We start from the raw sequence: 16,108 nt of genomic DNA, 5'->3' as shown, positions 1-16,108 counted from the left end.
GGGTGGTGTGGGAGGGGTGTGGTGTGGAGTGGGAGGGATGGGTGGGATGAGTTTTAAAAGGTCTGCTTAAAGGGCAGCACCACCAGATAACATGATGAGTCTAGAGATACCGAAGACATTGGGCACACTCAAAGTATAACTAATCTCTTTAGTAACACAGAATCTATACTATCTTATAATGTAACTCCAAGATTTGAAAAAAAATAAAATAAAATATCTACCAATGGGTTGCTTCATCAGATTCAGTTTCCCTTTCAGAGGATCATTTTTCAAGACTTTTTTCAAAATAGCTATGATGTTCCCTATGGGTTGCAAAAACTTGTCCAAGGTTCGATTCGGATTTCGCCCCCATTTTTCCCTCTGATGAAACCAAGATATTTCAGTGAATTTTTTGTAAATTTCGATAGTCATTTCATTTCGCTTTCTTGTGAAACCAAAAGCTTTCAGTGATTTCAGAAAATTTTGAAAGCTTGAAATGATCTAGTTGTTTAGCACTAAAATCTTCAAAAAGTTTAATTGTAAGGGCGAGCAGCATTTGAAGTGGTTGCATGAAGGAGATTGCCATGAATATCATTACCATATTTATTCTGCATCCACTGTCTGCATAAGGTAACAGTATCACTGCTCCTAAAAACACCTTTTCATGATGATTGCAGACATGTGTGACAAGATAGTGGAAGCTTTGTGCAGCAAACATAAGAATCGACTTCTCTTGAGGTCCTTGTCTTCAGGAGAAAACACTGTTCTTGAAACAGAGAACATTAATGATGAACTGGATTTACGGATAGCCAGTGTGCTCCAAAGTACAGGGCATTGTTATGATGGTGGCCTATGGACTGATTCTGTAAATCATGACCCAGCAGATAGCAGAAGACATGTAGCTATAGTCACAACTGCTAGTCTTCCTTGGATGACAGGAACAGCCGTAAATCCACTATTCCGAGCAGCATATCTGTCCAAGTCTGCAAAACAAAAAATAACACTATTGGTTCCGTGGCTTTGCAAATCAGACCAGGAGCTAGTTTATCCCAACAATCTTACCTTCAGTTCTCCAGAAGATCAGGAGAACTATATACGGAACTGGTTGGAGGAAAGGGTTGGTTTCAACGCTGATTTCAAGATCTCCTTTTACCCGGGAAAGGTATCTGATTTACTTACTAAGCCTCCTTGATTTTTAGGATACTCTGATTGTCTATAACTCTGATGCTTTTGGTTTTCAGTTCTCAAAAGAAAGGCGGAGTATAATACCTGCTGGTGACACGACACAGTTTGTTTCTTCAAAGGATGCTGACATTGCTATACTAGAAGAACCTGAACACCTAAACTGGTATCATCATGGCAGACGGTGGACTGATAAATTTAATCATGTTGTTGGTGTTGTCCATACAAATTACTTGGAGTATATAAAGAGAGAGAAAAATGGGGCTCTCCAAGCGTTCTTTGTTAAACACATTAACAATTTGGTCACCAGAGCATACTGCCACAAGGTATCATATCTTCTCTGTATTGTTAATACCTTGTCTAAAACCTTATTTACTTTTTCTTTTTCTAATTTATTGGGTACTGGAAGATGCTTTCCATTATTTGATCCTTCTATTGTTTTTTTTTTTTCTTGCATTCTTGGAGTGGCAGACAAAGTAGCTTCATACTGAATATTTGATGTTTATTCAGGTTCTTCGTCTTTCTGCAGCAACTCAGGATCTACCAAAGTCTATCATTTGCAATGTCCATGGTGTGAATCCCAAGTTTTTAGAGGTTGGAGAAAAAGTGGCAGTAGAAAGGCAACTTGGGGAGAACTCTTTTCCTAAGGGAGCATATTTCTTAGGAAAGATGGTCTGGGCTAAAGGATACAAGGAATTGATAGATTTGTTGGCGAAGCACAAGAATGACCTAGAGGATCTTAAGCTGGATGTCTTTGGAAATGGAGAGGATGCACATGAAGTCCAGTCTACTGCCAAAAAGTTAGAGCTGAACCTCAATTTTCTGAAGGGGCGGGACCATGCTGACGATTCACTTCATGGGTATGGATAATTTAATAAACTTCTTCTAATTTATACCCCTTCATAGTTCAAGCTCCTATTCCTCTCTCTCCTCTCCACCCTCTTTTCTGTTCTTTTATGATCAATGTTATTTAATAATAAAAATTATTTCTATTAATGCTTACAGCTACAAAGTCTTCATAAACCCTAGTGTCAGTGATGTTCTATGCACTGCAACAGCAGAAGCCCTTGCAATGGGAAAATTCGTGGTCTGTGCAGACCACCCATCCAATGATTTCTTCAGATCATTCCCCAACTGTTTGACTTACAACACGTCGGAGGATTTCGTTGTCAGAGTAAAAGAAGCATTGGCTAATGAGCCTCAGCCTCTTACACCTGAGCAGAGATACAACCTCTCCTGGGAGGCTGCAACTCAGAGATTCATGGATTATTCTGAGCTAGACAAAGTCTTGAACAACACTGAGGAGAGTGCAGAATCAAGCACAGGTAGTAGAAAGATGACCAAATCAATTTCAATGTCTAATTTGTCAGAGGTGGTTGATGGGGGTCTGGCTTTTGCCCATCACTGTTTCACTGGAAATGAAGTTTTGAGGTTGGCCACGGGCGCGATACCTGGTACACGAGATTATGGGAAGCAGCACTGTAAGGATCTTCATTTGTTGCCACCACATGTAGAAAATCCTATCTATGGTTGGTAGACTACTTTGACCAATTTGTAGCAGTAGCAGTTTCTCTTGTGTATAATAGTCATGCTGTATATTTAGGCTGTTGTTTTAGTTAGTTTCAGCCTTTCAGGTCTCTTGGCTATCCTCTTTATAATTATTTTCCACATTAATCCAAATTTTGCTTGTAGTTCTCCTTTATTCTTTACTCTATACAATATTAATGTATAAATATTTTAGCTTGAATATATGTTCACATCCGTCAGCCATCCTTCTTTTCTTGCAAGGATGTCAAGGTAGATACCACATTTAGACATCAATTATGGATTGGGAACGACTTCTGTTAGGCATGGGATCTTGCCAAGTTTATTCCGACCAGCAAGAAAATGTGCGAGTCCCAAGAAGGGGGTGAATGCAAGGGCAGGAGTATAACCTAGTTAGGATTTTGCTAAAAGTAATTGTACTACCGTAAAGAGAGAGAGAGAGAGAGAGAGAGAGAAACTTTCCAACACATTCATGAACATCATAGTAAATTGGCCACCACAGAACTCATATCATTCTTCTCAGTTTGGAGAATCAAATGACTAAAGAAGTGTGGGGTTGATAAAACCAATCTTCCAAAAATCTTCTAGTGGAAAAGAAATTAAGAGAGAGTACATAACAGATTTTTCAGTCAAAGATGATATTTCAATTGTTGCTCAAACCTTGGATAACTTTTTTTTTTTCTTTAAATAAGAATAAAGAACTTCAATGAGAAAGAAACTTATCTATTTACATTTGACCCAAAACAGAAGGAGGTTACTTCTCCTGAGGGTATCTATTTACATTTGACCCAAAACAGGAGGAGGTTACTTCTCCTGAGGGCAACCTCTCTGGCTTATTGGCATAACTTCTTTATGATCACTCCCTTTGTGCTTTCACATTTCAACATAAGTGATTTAACCTCATGGGAGGCACCAACCTCAAAGTTGTGAGATTCTTTCTTTATTAGTGGGAAGGAAAGCCTCCATTCTTGACCATATATATAGTTACAAGAACCAATATAGATGGAGGTCAAGGTGCCAAAGGGATTTGATTAGATTGGATTGAATTGGATTTGACCAAGGAACCAATCTGAGTTGATCTGTTAACATCATTGTACCATTAAAGAAATTTTTAAGCAGTGCAAAATCACTGTAAGAGATGTGGCCTGACTGTGGATCTAAATCCTACTACCCTCCAATAATTTTGGGGGTGGGGGTGGGGGTGGGGGTGGGGGGGATTTCCAAAAAAGGAGATAACATGAAACACGTTTGGATAAGAGTGTCAAGCCATGGATCTATCAACATGGCTGTGAAACCAGCCAACTCCTAACTCCTAAGATGGTGCTACTATTAACAGGATGATTAACCTGAGATGGACTCATTTTATATCCCACAAAGGGGCTAGAATGGTTTTATGACAAGATGTCGTCAAGGGGATTTGATTCACTAAGTCCTTAAAGAACTCTCCTAAAGGAGAAATGTCAACAACCAAGGCAAACTTTGGATTGGCAATGGTTAACTAATTTGGATAATATGATCTTGGAAGGTTAATAAATGAAAATTTTCCCCTAGCTCAACATGTGTCTCTGAAGATGACAGTATGATTGGTTGAAGTTACACGTCTCGTCCTGGCAAAGCCAGGCCTTGGTCTTGAGTTTGAGTCCTCCCCACACATTCGCATGGATGTTGCTAATGCGGCCCTTTTTGGTTCCCACCCAACCCTGGCCATCCTCGTGGGACACTGTCCTAGTGACATATGTGTCCTCGTGTAAGAATGACAAAAAAAAAATATATATATATATATATATATATTATTTTATGGTCGTTAAAAGTTCAATCGATCAGGTCGGGGGTTTAATGGTTTATCAACTGGTTAATTAATCTAACCTCTCCAACTAGAAAAACGCTTTACTAACTTTGATCATCTTGACAACTTTCATGATGCACCACTAATGCATGATGAAGAGATTACCATAACAAGTAAAAAATTTATCCTTAAATCTTAAGGAAAATCATGAGAATACAAAAACAACAATTCAGCTTTCAGCTTTATCTTATCCTAACTAAATGATATTGACTACATGAATCATTGCCTTCCATTCAGCTCTATTCAATGTCATAACTGATATAAGGCTTAAATTAAGTCTAATCAATCGAATATCATATAAAATTTGAATGGTGGAGATCACCCCATGTAGGTGAGTTTTAGGAAAATAGGTTGTGCGGTGTAAGATCATATCTTTAAGTGGCTCCATGAAGATAGAGTTTATCTACAAAATCTCAATATATTGGCACATGATAAATTCAGTTTGAATTGAAATTTGACATATGCATATATAGAAAGCTAAGCCGGGTCGGTGTGCATTAATTTTTTTGGGTCACATAGCATTATATTTTAATGCTTGCCAAGTGGTGCAAGTTTAATGTAGAAGTTCCATTGTGTTTGCCATCAAATTCCCTTTTCTTTTTTTTTTCTTTTGGGGGGGGTTGGGGGGGGGGGAATTGACCTTACTTCCTTATTGGGGCGGGCTCCATCATGTTTGTGCTAGGGTTCCCATTGTGTTAGGCCTAATACAACAATGTGCCATCACCTTCCTATTTAATTTTTCAAAATTGATCTAATTGGCTCTTTCAAATTAAGGATATTTATTTTTCATTAAATATAGGATTATTAAGAGGGTGTAGAAACTACAAGATGATGTGAATGGACATACATGAAAGGATATGCTTAAATTAGAATCGAAATTTGACACATGGTTATTAACACCATTTCCAAGATCTCTAACAATCAGACTTATGGTAGAAGCATGGAGTGTTGATAAGGCTATTAGGTCAAGACATGGTAAAGTTAATATTTTCCTACAAATTATATTTTAAAATTTAAAAAAAAAAAATAACAACAATTATGGCTGAATCGATGCCTCTACACTTGAATGTGCTTATGAAAATAAATTCTAAAAATCATAATCAAACTAGAAAGTGTGATACCTTTCGGTGGATTAAAAAGATAAACTTTGAAATATGGGGAGAGAATCAAGCCTATATTTAAAAAAATATATATTATTTTTTCAAATATAGATTATAGAACTTGAAAGAATATTCAAATCCCCAATTTCAGATATAAAATCTACGGTTTTGACTGGATATTGAAATTAGAATTATAAAATGTCCATAAGATCTGAATTATGAGACCTAGAAGGTTAGAATGACATGACTTGTCAACTATTTGAAGTAATATTTTTTTTCTTCAAAAAAACGTTTGTTATGATGTCGTCAAGGATGCCTTTTCTTGATGGTCCATCTTTTCTTGAGTCATGAGTCATGTGGACTTTTCATGAAAGAAGTCATGTCATTCTAAAACTGTATGTCATATACAAGTTTGATTATCAACTCAGGTGTTAGCCTTTATATTTATATAAAGGTGTTAGAATGATCATAAAGAGAATGAGGTTTATATTCAAGGCTAAGAATCCTTCCTATGAACTTAAAAACATTGCCCTCAGAGCTTGTAGGTCTAATTTTCACCTTAGCATAGTCGTCACGACATTAAGGTGACCAAAGGAGTTGGAGGGGGCTCAGACACAAGATGACACCAACAAGGCACCTCCGCAATCAAGGCTATCAAGGCACATATACACCTTGACAACTATGCACCCTAGGCTCAGAAACATATATAAGCCTTATTTTACTACTACTTTAGGGAAGATCCCAACTGGTACTACACGCATATTACAATAGAACCAATATAATACCTAATTATCACAAGGCTAGAGGGCAACTACAAGGAGATAAATGGGTGGGTTGGTTCAGTTTGATAATTTTTATCTACGAAATCCTTTCTTCTTTTCCTAACTCTATAAGTTGAGTTTCTGAAAGGCATTCTTGTGTTGTCATTGTTAGCCACAAAACTCATGGTTAATGTTGCTGTGTATAGAGCACACAACACACAGAGCATGACATAGTGGTGCCCTCTTGGGATTCCCTACTAATTCTGTTTTGTTACAATGATTTCACGAACAAAGTCTTTCTTTCAACTGTAGATCCCCAAAAGTTTACATTTTGAAACCATGGAGTTGTAGCTGATATAGAAACTGGTCTGGAGTTTTGCAACAAAGAAATTAAGTTAAGGGATAGTTCCTTCTATGGAGTTTTAGCTGATATAGAAGATTCAGAGTTTGGGAAGTTGAGCAATGCCATCAGGAGCCTTCCAATTATTGCATTGCTTCCCAAGTGGAAGTATTGTAGACTCAAAATTCCAATGATTGCTGATTTGGGAGTTGCTCCGATTCATGATAAGCTCCAAGAAAGTCGTTTGCGATGGCATGGTCATATTCAACAAAAGGCCTTGGGATGCACCCGTAAGGAGGAGTGATTTGATTCATATTGAAGGAACTAAATGAGTTAGGTGCAAGCCAAAAAATACCATATAGAACAAGCATTGAGGAAAAACATGCATAGTTTAGATCTCCTCCCAAGTATGACCACAAATAGAGCTGATTGGAGGGCAAGGATCTATATAGCCGACCCTATTTAGGTGGGATTTTTCTGAGTTGTGTTGTTGTGTTCCTCCTCTTTAACTTCACTTTTACTATTATTTCCTGTCTTTGCTTGGATCCACGTAGCTGACCCCATTTAGTTGGGATAGAGCTGAGTGGCTGTTGTTGTTAGGGGGGGGGGGGGAAAGTGTCCCCTATATTGGATGAGTACTTCTAACTATAGTTTTCTTCTTTAGTTGGGAACTTGGGATAAGGCTGAGTTGTTGTTATGGTTGTTCCTATTTCTGCTAGATTGTAGTTTCCTAGTAAGGTTGTGCTTCTCATTTTATTCTTCTTGCTTAACAAGGAATCTCTTTCCTTTCTATTCTTGTTATTGTGGAGATATATAAATATATGTGGGGGAGGACTGCTGCGAGTATCAACTGCAGTTACTTGTCAGAAGTCTCTTCTTTCGCTTCTTCTTCCTCACTTCTTCTTTCTCTCTTTGTTGGTTACTGGTTATTATTTTTCTGATATTATCACATTATCAATTCCGTAATCTCTTACGTAAAAGTTACGGAAACTCCAACTTGGGTTACTTTTTCTATTTTTTCGATTTTCTTTTTGATATCAAAATTACCAGTTTGTGCAAAATGTTTCTTTCAAAGCATCAAGGATTCTAACAAGCTTTCTTTGCTTCTCCCCACGGTTTTACAATATCACAGTTGCACTCATACACAAACCAGTTTCACACAGTAAAGACTGATTTCTCAGTCAGTTTACAAGGTGTGACAGTCAGAGGGTAAATCTGATCAGACTTTCAAGAGGAAATTTCACTCCCCTCCCCTGACGTTTTTGTTTATTACACTCCTCTCCCCTTCGAAGTTTAAAATTACATAACGTTCCCTTTGATGTTGTAGATTCTATCAATCGTACCCACGCCATGAGCTACCCACCGTTAAGTGATGTCACAAGATGTAAAATTGAATTTTAAATCCCAAAATACCCTTACCTTAACGTGAACATATCCCCCCCTCTCTCTCTCTCTATGGTATAAGCCCTGTTAAGGAATTACCATAAAATCCAGACTCACTAGATTTGTTAAGTTTGAAAGAGACTCTGGAATGGGACCTGAAAGCTTATTTGATTATATTAGTAGTCTATTGAGATTTTGAAGCATCCCCATGCTTACAGGAATTGATCCAGATAAGAGATTCTCATGCAAGTTTATCTCTTCAAGTCTGGACAGCTTACTGATGCTTTCTGGGACTGGGCCAGTTAGATTGTCGGTGCAGAGATAGAGTTTTCCGAGCCTTTGAAGATGAAAACCGATCGATGATAGGATGGTTCTAGCAAGACTGATGAGTCCACCGAGGTCGAGGACTTCAAGAGAGATGAGAAGTGTTATGGAAGGAGATAACCAGCCTTCCATTTGGGTTTGAGCAATGAAATCACTGGTGGATAAGAAGCCGGGGAGTCGGATTTCTGCCACCCTTCCAGTCCTGTCGTTGCATTACACCCCATCCCATTTGCAACAGTGTTGGCCAACCCACTTATCTAGTCGAATGGAAGTATCGACGTGAATTGCAGCCTTGAAACTAGTTGAGGCTATTAGATCTTTGAGTTGCACTCCTTACCTAATATCCTCTTGCACTCTATGGTGGGAATGAAGATTATGATGACAAGAATCCAGAGCTTGCTGCCCATAATTGTCTGCTAAGTGGTTCTTCCTTAGGTGATTTCTCTCTCTCTCTCTTGAGAATTTTTTGGTTCTTGTTTAATGGAAGCCATAAATGTTTGTTGCCTTCTTGTTGTCAATGGTGTCATTTATATCAATTTGGTGTTACTCAATCCATAACATGTTTTTCTTGACATGATAAATTCTGATACGGATAAAATAAGTAAATTACTCTTGGATTGAAGTATGTTTTTTAATTTCTAATAGGCATTTTGAGTAGTTTTCTGGTAATTCTCCCCCCTCCCTTTTTTTTTTTACATTGGCTAGTGCAATGACAATATATATTCTGTAGTATGTACGATTTATTTTCAGTATGTGGTTATCAAAAAGCCTGGGATAGATGGTGAATGTCAATAATATACTGATATTTTTAAATGAAAATTTTGTGGAATTCATGAATTGGAGGTATTTAGTTACATGAAGCATGAGATAAGTAGCGTACTTGATCTTTGTATGTATTACAATCATCGTTCTGGAGGGGGAAAAGAGAATGTGCTTGTAGTCCTTCAGGCTTTGCAGTTGAATGCTCCATTATTTTGGACATTTATGTGATCCATATTTTTGCGGAGCTGGTTGGCTGGTGCTGATCCAAAATTCCTATTACTAAACCCCTTTTTTCGCTAGTCATGGTGAAAGAAAGGATTCTGTAATGGTTTTCATTAGAGAGAAAGTTGTACGTGCCACCAATGGCAGCACTGCTTGCTGTTAACAAACTAAGGTGGAGGACCTCTAAGTTTGTTGTTTGTTCTTTGAAATAATTCTCTTTTATATTTTTTCAACATATTGCATCTTTTAATGGCTGCTTTGTTAGTATTCCATTTTGTTACGTCTCTTTTAACAGTAAATTCAATGCAACTTCCCTTTCGTGAGGGCGAGACTGGCTGGTTGGGTTTGGGTTTGGGTTTGGGTTTGCCCAAACCTGAGTGGTCAGTTTATCCAAGGTTAGCATCTTGGATGCCCCCTTATACTCAACAAATGGCCCCTAAAAAGGTCGCAATAGGGTGAGTTGAATGTACATTGGTGTAAAGAACTGATTCAAAAATGAATCATGAATTCTTTCTTTCTCAAACCATTATTTAATGTTTTGGAAAGGCCCCAGTTGTGTTCGTGGCAGAGGTAGCTTGTCTCGCTCGCCGCATAAACCAGAACCAGCGAACGTTTCATCTTGTTAATTGGAATGGACTTTGTATTCATATGTGAAATGGGGCTGGAAGCAAGGAAGATCATTTCTTACCAAGGAAAGAGGCACTTGCAAGTTGCCAAAGCTTGCTTGCACGTTTCGTCTTGTCAATTGCAATGGACTTTGTAGTCCTTTTTTTTTTTTTGCTTAAGATCAGCAATGAAAATTATTTAAGGATGAATGGAATAATACAAACGGCAACAATAGAATGCAGGTCACTACCTTATATAAAACTTAGCTTTCCTGGGTTTTGGAACAAAAACAAATGGCACAGGGAAGTTAGATTAGTCACTGATGTTAAGTGTAGTACATAAATCTCACAAGTAATTCCTCTTGTGTTTTTGGACATTCTTTTTCTTTTTCGTTGAAGAATTTGTATCTAATTAAGAATTCATCAAAATCCTGTGAAAGTACATCATTCTCCTGTAATTTCTCTCTTTCCTTCTATTGATCACTAATTTGCTTTTTTCATGACCAGGGAAGCTGTTATTTGTTGCTTGGTTTTCATTGACCAACCATGCCTTAGCTACAGATTTTTCCATGTCATGAATCCTAGCAACAGAAGAATCTACTGCCAAAATTTCTTTGCACAACCGAGAAACATACGGTTTTTTATGTATAGCCAAAATCTCCACCATTCCTCGGGGAGTCATTTCCATCATTTTGGTCACTCTGTCAAAATTGTAAGTGGGGAAAACTATTCAATTCTTCAATCTAGTTCCCTGCAGCACTGGTTTAAAAATTGGCAGGAACTAAGAAAGCATAAACTTACTGCAAGCACTTTTGGCGGAGCTGTTGGGTTTTGGCCAGGCCGAAGAGTCCAGCTCTGGAAAGAAAAGCTTGGGGCAATTAAGCCTTTCACTGGGAACCTTGCTACATGTTGGAACAATATAAAGGAAGAGGAAGCACTTGAAACTTATAAGCTTATAACAGGAAACAATGTCTCATTTCTTCAATTTCAGATCCATAATAAGAAGAATACTGAAGATGAATGGCTCGCAGCTTCCCCTGATGGGGTGGTCTACCAGGTTGTTTGTGGTTTACCTTCCAAAGGGGTGCTGGAGATTAAGTGCCCATTTTTTGGTGGTGACATGCAGAAGGCTTTCCCATGGAAACGAATCCCTCTTTACTGCATTCCACAAGCTCAGGGATTAATGGAGATATTGGACCGGGACTGGATGGATTTCTATGTCTGGACTCCTAACGGAAGTAGTTTATTCAGATTAGAAAGAGATGTAGGGTATTGGAACCTTCTGAAGGAGGCTTTATCTGATTTTTGGTGGGAGCATGTCCAACCTGCAAGGGAGCTCTGCAGTAAGTCTCAGATCGCAGATCCTCTTATTCAGTTGAGATCACTCGTGCCAACACAAAGGCATAGGCTGTGTCCTGCCATTGTTTATGCTAGCAAATACCTTGTGGATGATTCCAAGTTATTAATGCGAGAAATTCATGGAAAACTTATAAACTGAGGTATCATTGAATTTTCATGTGTTGAAAGTTGAAACATAATTGAGTTGTGATTTCTAGAGATGGAAGTATGTTTATAACACTTTCTATATGAAAATTACAATAATCGGAAGAGAAAAGGTTGACAACATTAATTATGTTAACATTACTGTACCTTAAACGCAATGATTTCATATGGCTCAGCTGCAAACAGAAGATACTGGTACCTTTTATCACAGGATTGCACCCTCTATGTGCCCAAAAAACGGGGAAGAAAGAACAAGAACAAAATGAGGTTAGTGTTTTGCTTCAGGAGAGCGTACGAAATATGTTGTAATCAATGACCAAGCATACAAATTATAGTTGGGATACATTCATGCAGCAACAGAAATAATTCCATGGGCAGAGTGTACCTGTTCAAAGGATGACATAAAACGGTGCCGTGGCTTCGAATTGTCTTCAATTTCAGGGTATTCAATCTGCAACATATTCCACGATCACCATAGAAAGTTAAAGCTATTGCATAATACAATATACATGACAACCAAATTGTGATGTGGATATCTAACCTTAAAATTAAGCAAAAGTTAAATGTAGCTGTAACTAATATATTGAAAAATATATACCAAACAATTTAAAGGAATATATAAGGACCTGGAAAAGAAGAGATCTCTGTTTTGTGTCTGGATCAAATTGCTTTGTCACCCTGTATCCAGGCCTTCCAATCTTGACTGCAACCACAATATAAGTTTATTAGCTACATTGCAAAATAAGATTTAATAATTAACCCTGTTAGAGCAACAGAATCATGAGTGGACCAAAGTTACTAAGGTAATTTTAAGTCAAGAAACAGTTACATCCTTCTACAACTCTTTCTAGATTGGCACACAAAAAAATATGAAACTGAAAATAAAAGACAACAGAAAAATGACACTACAAAACCAAAAGCTTGCATTAGAGAAATAAATTAATCACCATTTGAAATTATTGCTAAAAATAAGACTGCAACGTGAATGCTAACCATTGTACTTCATATACAGCTTAACTAAGCGTTATCCCACCTAAATGGGGTCAGCTAACTGTTGTACTTCATGTATCTCAACCTTATATCGTTATTAATTTTCACTACAAAATTTCCACCATTGACTTCTTAACCTTCTCTTTTCTTTTTTTTTTTTCAATTAGCGCCATAAACTCCCCACCTAGAGAAGAAATTAGAAAAACTAACTTCTTAGAATTTGTGAAGGATGGAATATTGACAAAAAAATTACAATAAATTTCTTCCACCAACTTTGATAGGATTGGAACTTGGTCTTAACAATTTATGATTTGGGTCCAGTGTTAAGGCAATCATACGATTTGTCCTGCAGGAGGGGTGTGTTTTTTGTATTTCAAAGGGGTTTGATCCAAGGGTTCAAGTACAACCGCGTAACATGCACAGCTGTAAATGAAACTTTTCTCCTTATGATTTTACTCATTCTACTCCTCCCAAAGATCGGGGCATAACACTACAAAAGAAGCACCCATCGCAGGTTCACAGCTTAGACATCTATGATCAACAGCCTAAAAGCAAACTAAAATAAGAATAAAAATGTACAGATAAAAAAAGGGAGAAGATTTACCACAACCTACTCGTATACTAATCCTAAAGGAAGTCGTGCGAGGACTAACTACTTAGCTGACTTCATAGACACATAAATGACAAATTTCCTCCAACAAATGATGTAGGTTGTGCCATTCAAGCCAGCAGCTGGTTCAATCAAGTCCTTGGTTTGATTAATCCAGCCAGCCAGCCAAGCCAATCAAGCCTCCATAAAGTCAGTCCATCGAGCCAAAAGAACCAGCTTCTAGAAGCATTAAAAATCCTCTCTATCGATTTGGGCTTTAGCTGTTTACTTGTCTTATTTGAAGATCAAGTCAGCCACAAGGAAGAGGGGTCAATCAGCATCTTCTAGGAGGAGTTGTTTCTATTTCTTAGTTTGATCATCTCTTAGAAAGCAAGCAAAGCAGTTAGGAAGTTATTTGTTTAGAAGTTTTTCCTTTATTTTGTCATTTTTCTAGGCCAAGGAAGACAAAGTTTCCTTTTTCATGTACTTTTCTATTTTAAGACTTAGGCTTCAGCTATAAAAAGGCCCATCAATTGTAATGTTTTGGGGGATTGAATTACTGAAGTTTGTGAGCTATTGCTTTCCGATTTGATAAGAGAAAGACTTGTGTCAACTGCTGAGATAGCTGTGGGTGAGGGTGAGAGGCCCAAGGCTGAGAGAGCCTATCCCACCCACACCTATCCATCGATTCTGTCTTCTTCTCTTTTCTGAATTACTTTATTTTCTGAGTGTTAAAACCTGTTGTCTGAGATCTGGTGGAGCTATTCTATAAGCCCTCAACATCAGTTGTTGGTTGTTGATGATCTGAAGTCATAAGCAACCTGCTGCAGCCTTGGAGGTGAGCTTTCTGGGCAGGGTTCAATCACCAAGATCTCCCAACCCCGTCCATCTTTTGAAGACTAATCAAGGCCATCCTAAGGGACACTTGAGTTATCCAAAATCTCCAGATTCAGCCCTATTTTGACCTAAAATCAAGAAACCTCATACCTCTGAGATCCTTCATCAGTTCCAGCCAGGGTTTTGGGGTTTTATTAGGCCCTACATAAGCTGCACTTGAACAGAAGATCAGGCCATTCTGAGCCTGGATTTGTGAGTTACTGATTTTCTATTTTGATCATAATTTCCAGAATTCTGTGCCTGAAAATCTGTCCCGACTTCAGTGTATTATTTAGGTCAGATCCTACCTATATCAGTAGCTGTTGTGGGCATATTAAGTCAGTATTATCACTGTTACCCAGAGCATATTTGTATTACACTCTGCTGTTGGGTGCCTACTGTTCAAGCCGACAGCCTTAATGTCTGTGTTGACTTAGTTGGTTAGGTTCTTATTATGTTGGAGCTCTTTGTACTTATCTGGGGATGGGTACATCTGCAACCCGCCTGACATTAACGAATCAAGTCAAAAGCAATGACAATATTTCTAAGGGCAGTTACAGCCAGCATTCAAGGTGCAACTAGAATATGTCAATTACTCATCAGTACTGGAATATTGAGTCATCTACAAATTGAAGTCAAAAATAACAAGGCCATTAAGACCCACAGATAAGACATCTTTTCATTTTTTTGGTAGAGCAGATAAGACATCAATCACCCCCAATCCCTCCCCAAATAAGTATACCCAATGCTGTTGGAACTACAACAGATATGAAAGAAGAGAGAGAATCTTCTTAACAAAGAAGAAGACCTTCTGACCTTTAAACGGAAAAAGAAAATCCCAGAACCACTCTTACCAATTGCAAGTAAGGCCATTGATATGCAGGTCCCTGTCTATTAGCCCAGTTTAATCTGAAAAGGTTCCTCAAAAGCATCTATTCAATTAAGCTTCTGGATTACCTGATTTTCAACCAAATAAAACAAGATTGATTCCATTTCCTATCTTTCAAAAGGTTCTTCATCCGAACAAACACAGCCTGTTCACTTCAAGGATGATCCTTCGATGTGTTTTGAGGTGGAGGGAGGGGTGAGGAGGGCTTTCTCCTCTAGCTATTTTCACCATCTAATAACAAAATACTCAACCTATCTAGAGTCCAAAGTGAAAATTCTTAAGAGGTAATATAATATATTTAACCATCACAAAAGTAGCACCCAAGAAAAACTTTAGATATGATTGAATTCAGCTTTGAACTCTCAACCATTGGCAAATGTGTTTGTTCAATTTGTTCGAACAACATTCCTAGCTGCTCGTTAGAGAACACAAAAGCAAAGGGTCAAATGTCAAAACACAAATCAACAAAGAATAAATAAAGCACAAACAGAATAATCGCTCTTTCCAGTAACTCTTCAGATTCAAGATTTCAGCTTTGGAAGCAGGTTCAGCAGTCTATGAAGTTCTAATACAAGGTATACATACTAAAAATCAAGAACAAAATTAGTGAACAGACTGAGGTAGAAGAATCCAACCATAAACATAAGTGATGAGGGAGAACCTGTTTTGCGCATGGAGACCTTCCGCTTGTGTGGCTGAGGCTTAGATATCTGTCGTTAGCAACATAAAAAACAAAATTCAACTGCAACTCCGCCTGCAACATCCCTCCCCCGTGATCTGCAACCTAACCCTCCCCACCCAACTTGCAACACCCCTCCCTTTAAAAAACTCAGCTCCAACCCATGCCCTCGCCACCACCCCCGCTCACACCCAATAAACCCCAACCTTTTTTTTTTTTCATCTGATTAGATCATAGTTTTCAAGCCGGCACCTAGGCAATAAGGCGACTCAGCATGGACTAGCGGCTTGGATGCTAGGTAACAAGACGTCACCTTTACTTTTTACCATCCTCCATCGCCTTGGTCACCTTCTGGCATTGATAACTATGGATTAAATTATTTATATACCTCAAGTAGATCTGCCATTAGATTCAAATCATAAGGTTTGGTGATAGATGTTTTGTGAATGTTAGCTTCATGTAGTTGCAAGTACATATTGATTTGATACACATCAAACAAATATAATCTCAAGATTTTATAATTATTGGATGAT

At 38.0% G+C, this 16,108-nt stretch overlaps 3 protein-coding genes across 5 annotated transcripts; 2 read left to right on the top strand and 1 right to left on the bottom strand.

Moving 5' to 3' along the window:
- Window positions 1-755: 755 nt before the first annotated feature.
- LOC122057094 (digalactosyldiacylglycerol synthase 1, chloroplastic-like) lies at window positions 756-2,908 on the top strand (the record flags this gene model as incomplete). Its single annotated transcript, XM_042619094.1, is given in 4 exon segments — window positions 756-1,141; window positions 1,221-1,487; window positions 1,672-2,021; window positions 2,167-2,908. Coding segments are annotated over 4 exon segments (1,535 nt in total), but the record flags the coding sequence as incomplete, so codon positions are not given.
- A 4,932-nt stretch (window positions 2,909-7,840) lies between these two features.
- Window positions 7,841-11,606, top strand: LOC122058328. 2 transcript variants are annotated; one of them, XM_042620962.1, is made up of 2 exons: window positions 7,841-8,895; window positions 10,557-11,606. In XM_042620962.1, exon 2 carries the CDS (start codon window positions 10,624-10,626, stop codon window positions 11,545-11,547), a length of 924 nt encoding a protein of 307 aa, XP_042476896.1. In that variant the 5' UTR covers window positions 7,841-8,895; window positions 10,557-10,623; the 3' UTR covers window positions 11,548-11,606. The 2 variants fall into 2 exon arrangements, with proteins under 2 accessions (XP_042476896.1, XP_042476895.1); XM_042620961.1 differs by lacking the exon at window positions 7,841-8,895 and adding an exon at window positions 9,450-9,616.
- A 46-nt stretch (window positions 11,607-11,652) lies between these two features.
- LOC122058329 (splicing factor 3A subunit 2-like) lies at window positions 11,653-15,601 on the bottom strand. Of its 2 annotated transcripts, none has more exons than XM_042620964.1 (4): window positions 14,862-15,006; window positions 12,179-12,255; window positions 11,938-12,003; window positions 11,653-11,774 (listed from the first exon to the last, which is right to left on the bottom strand). In XM_042620964.1, exons 1-4 carry the CDS (start codon window positions 14,878-14,880, stop codon window positions 11,691-11,693), a joined length of 246 nt encoding a protein of 81 aa, XP_042476898.1. In that variant the 5' UTR covers window positions 14,881-15,006; the 3' UTR covers window positions 11,653-11,690. The 2 variants fall into 2 exon arrangements, with proteins under 2 accessions (XP_042476898.1, XP_042476899.1); XM_042620965.1 differs by lacking the exon at window positions 14,862-15,006 and adding an exon at window positions 15,558-15,601 and having other exon boundaries at window positions 11,654-11,774.
- Window positions 15,602-16,108: the final 507 nt, after the last annotated feature.

This window comes from Macadamia integrifolia, chromosome 12 (assembly GCF_013358625.1).
Source record: "Macadamia integrifolia cultivar HAES 741 chromosome 12, SCU_Mint_v3, whole genome shotgun sequence".
Taxonomy (NCBI): Eukaryota; Viridiplantae; Streptophyta; class Magnoliopsida; order Proteales; family Proteaceae; genus Macadamia; species Macadamia integrifolia.
The sequence above is the reverse complement of the archived record's forward strand: the minus strand, read 5'-3'. Positions and strand labels throughout refer to the sequence as shown.

What these genes read in the sequence shown, in the direction of transcription:
- LOC122058329 (XM_042620964.1), bottom strand. An exon ending in AGAGATCTCTTCTTTTCCAG is followed by an intron (nt 12,004 to 12,178) that starts GTCCTTATATAT and finishes AATATGTTGCAG; the next exon opens with ATTGAATACCCTGAAATTGA. An exon ending in TTATGTCATCCTTTGAACAG is followed by an intron (nt 11,775 to 11,937) that starts GTACACTCTGCC and finishes TTGGGCACATAG; the next exon opens with AGGGTGCAATCCTGTGATAA.
- LOC122058328 (XM_042620961.1), top strand. Translation starts at nt 9,585, where the DNA reads ATGGCAGCACTGCTTGCTGTTAACAAACTAAG. An exon ending in CTTGCTGTTAACAAACTAAG is followed by an intron (nt 9,617 to 10,556) that starts GTGGAGGACCTC and finishes TTTCATGACCAG; the next exon opens with GGAAGCTGTTATTTGTTGCT.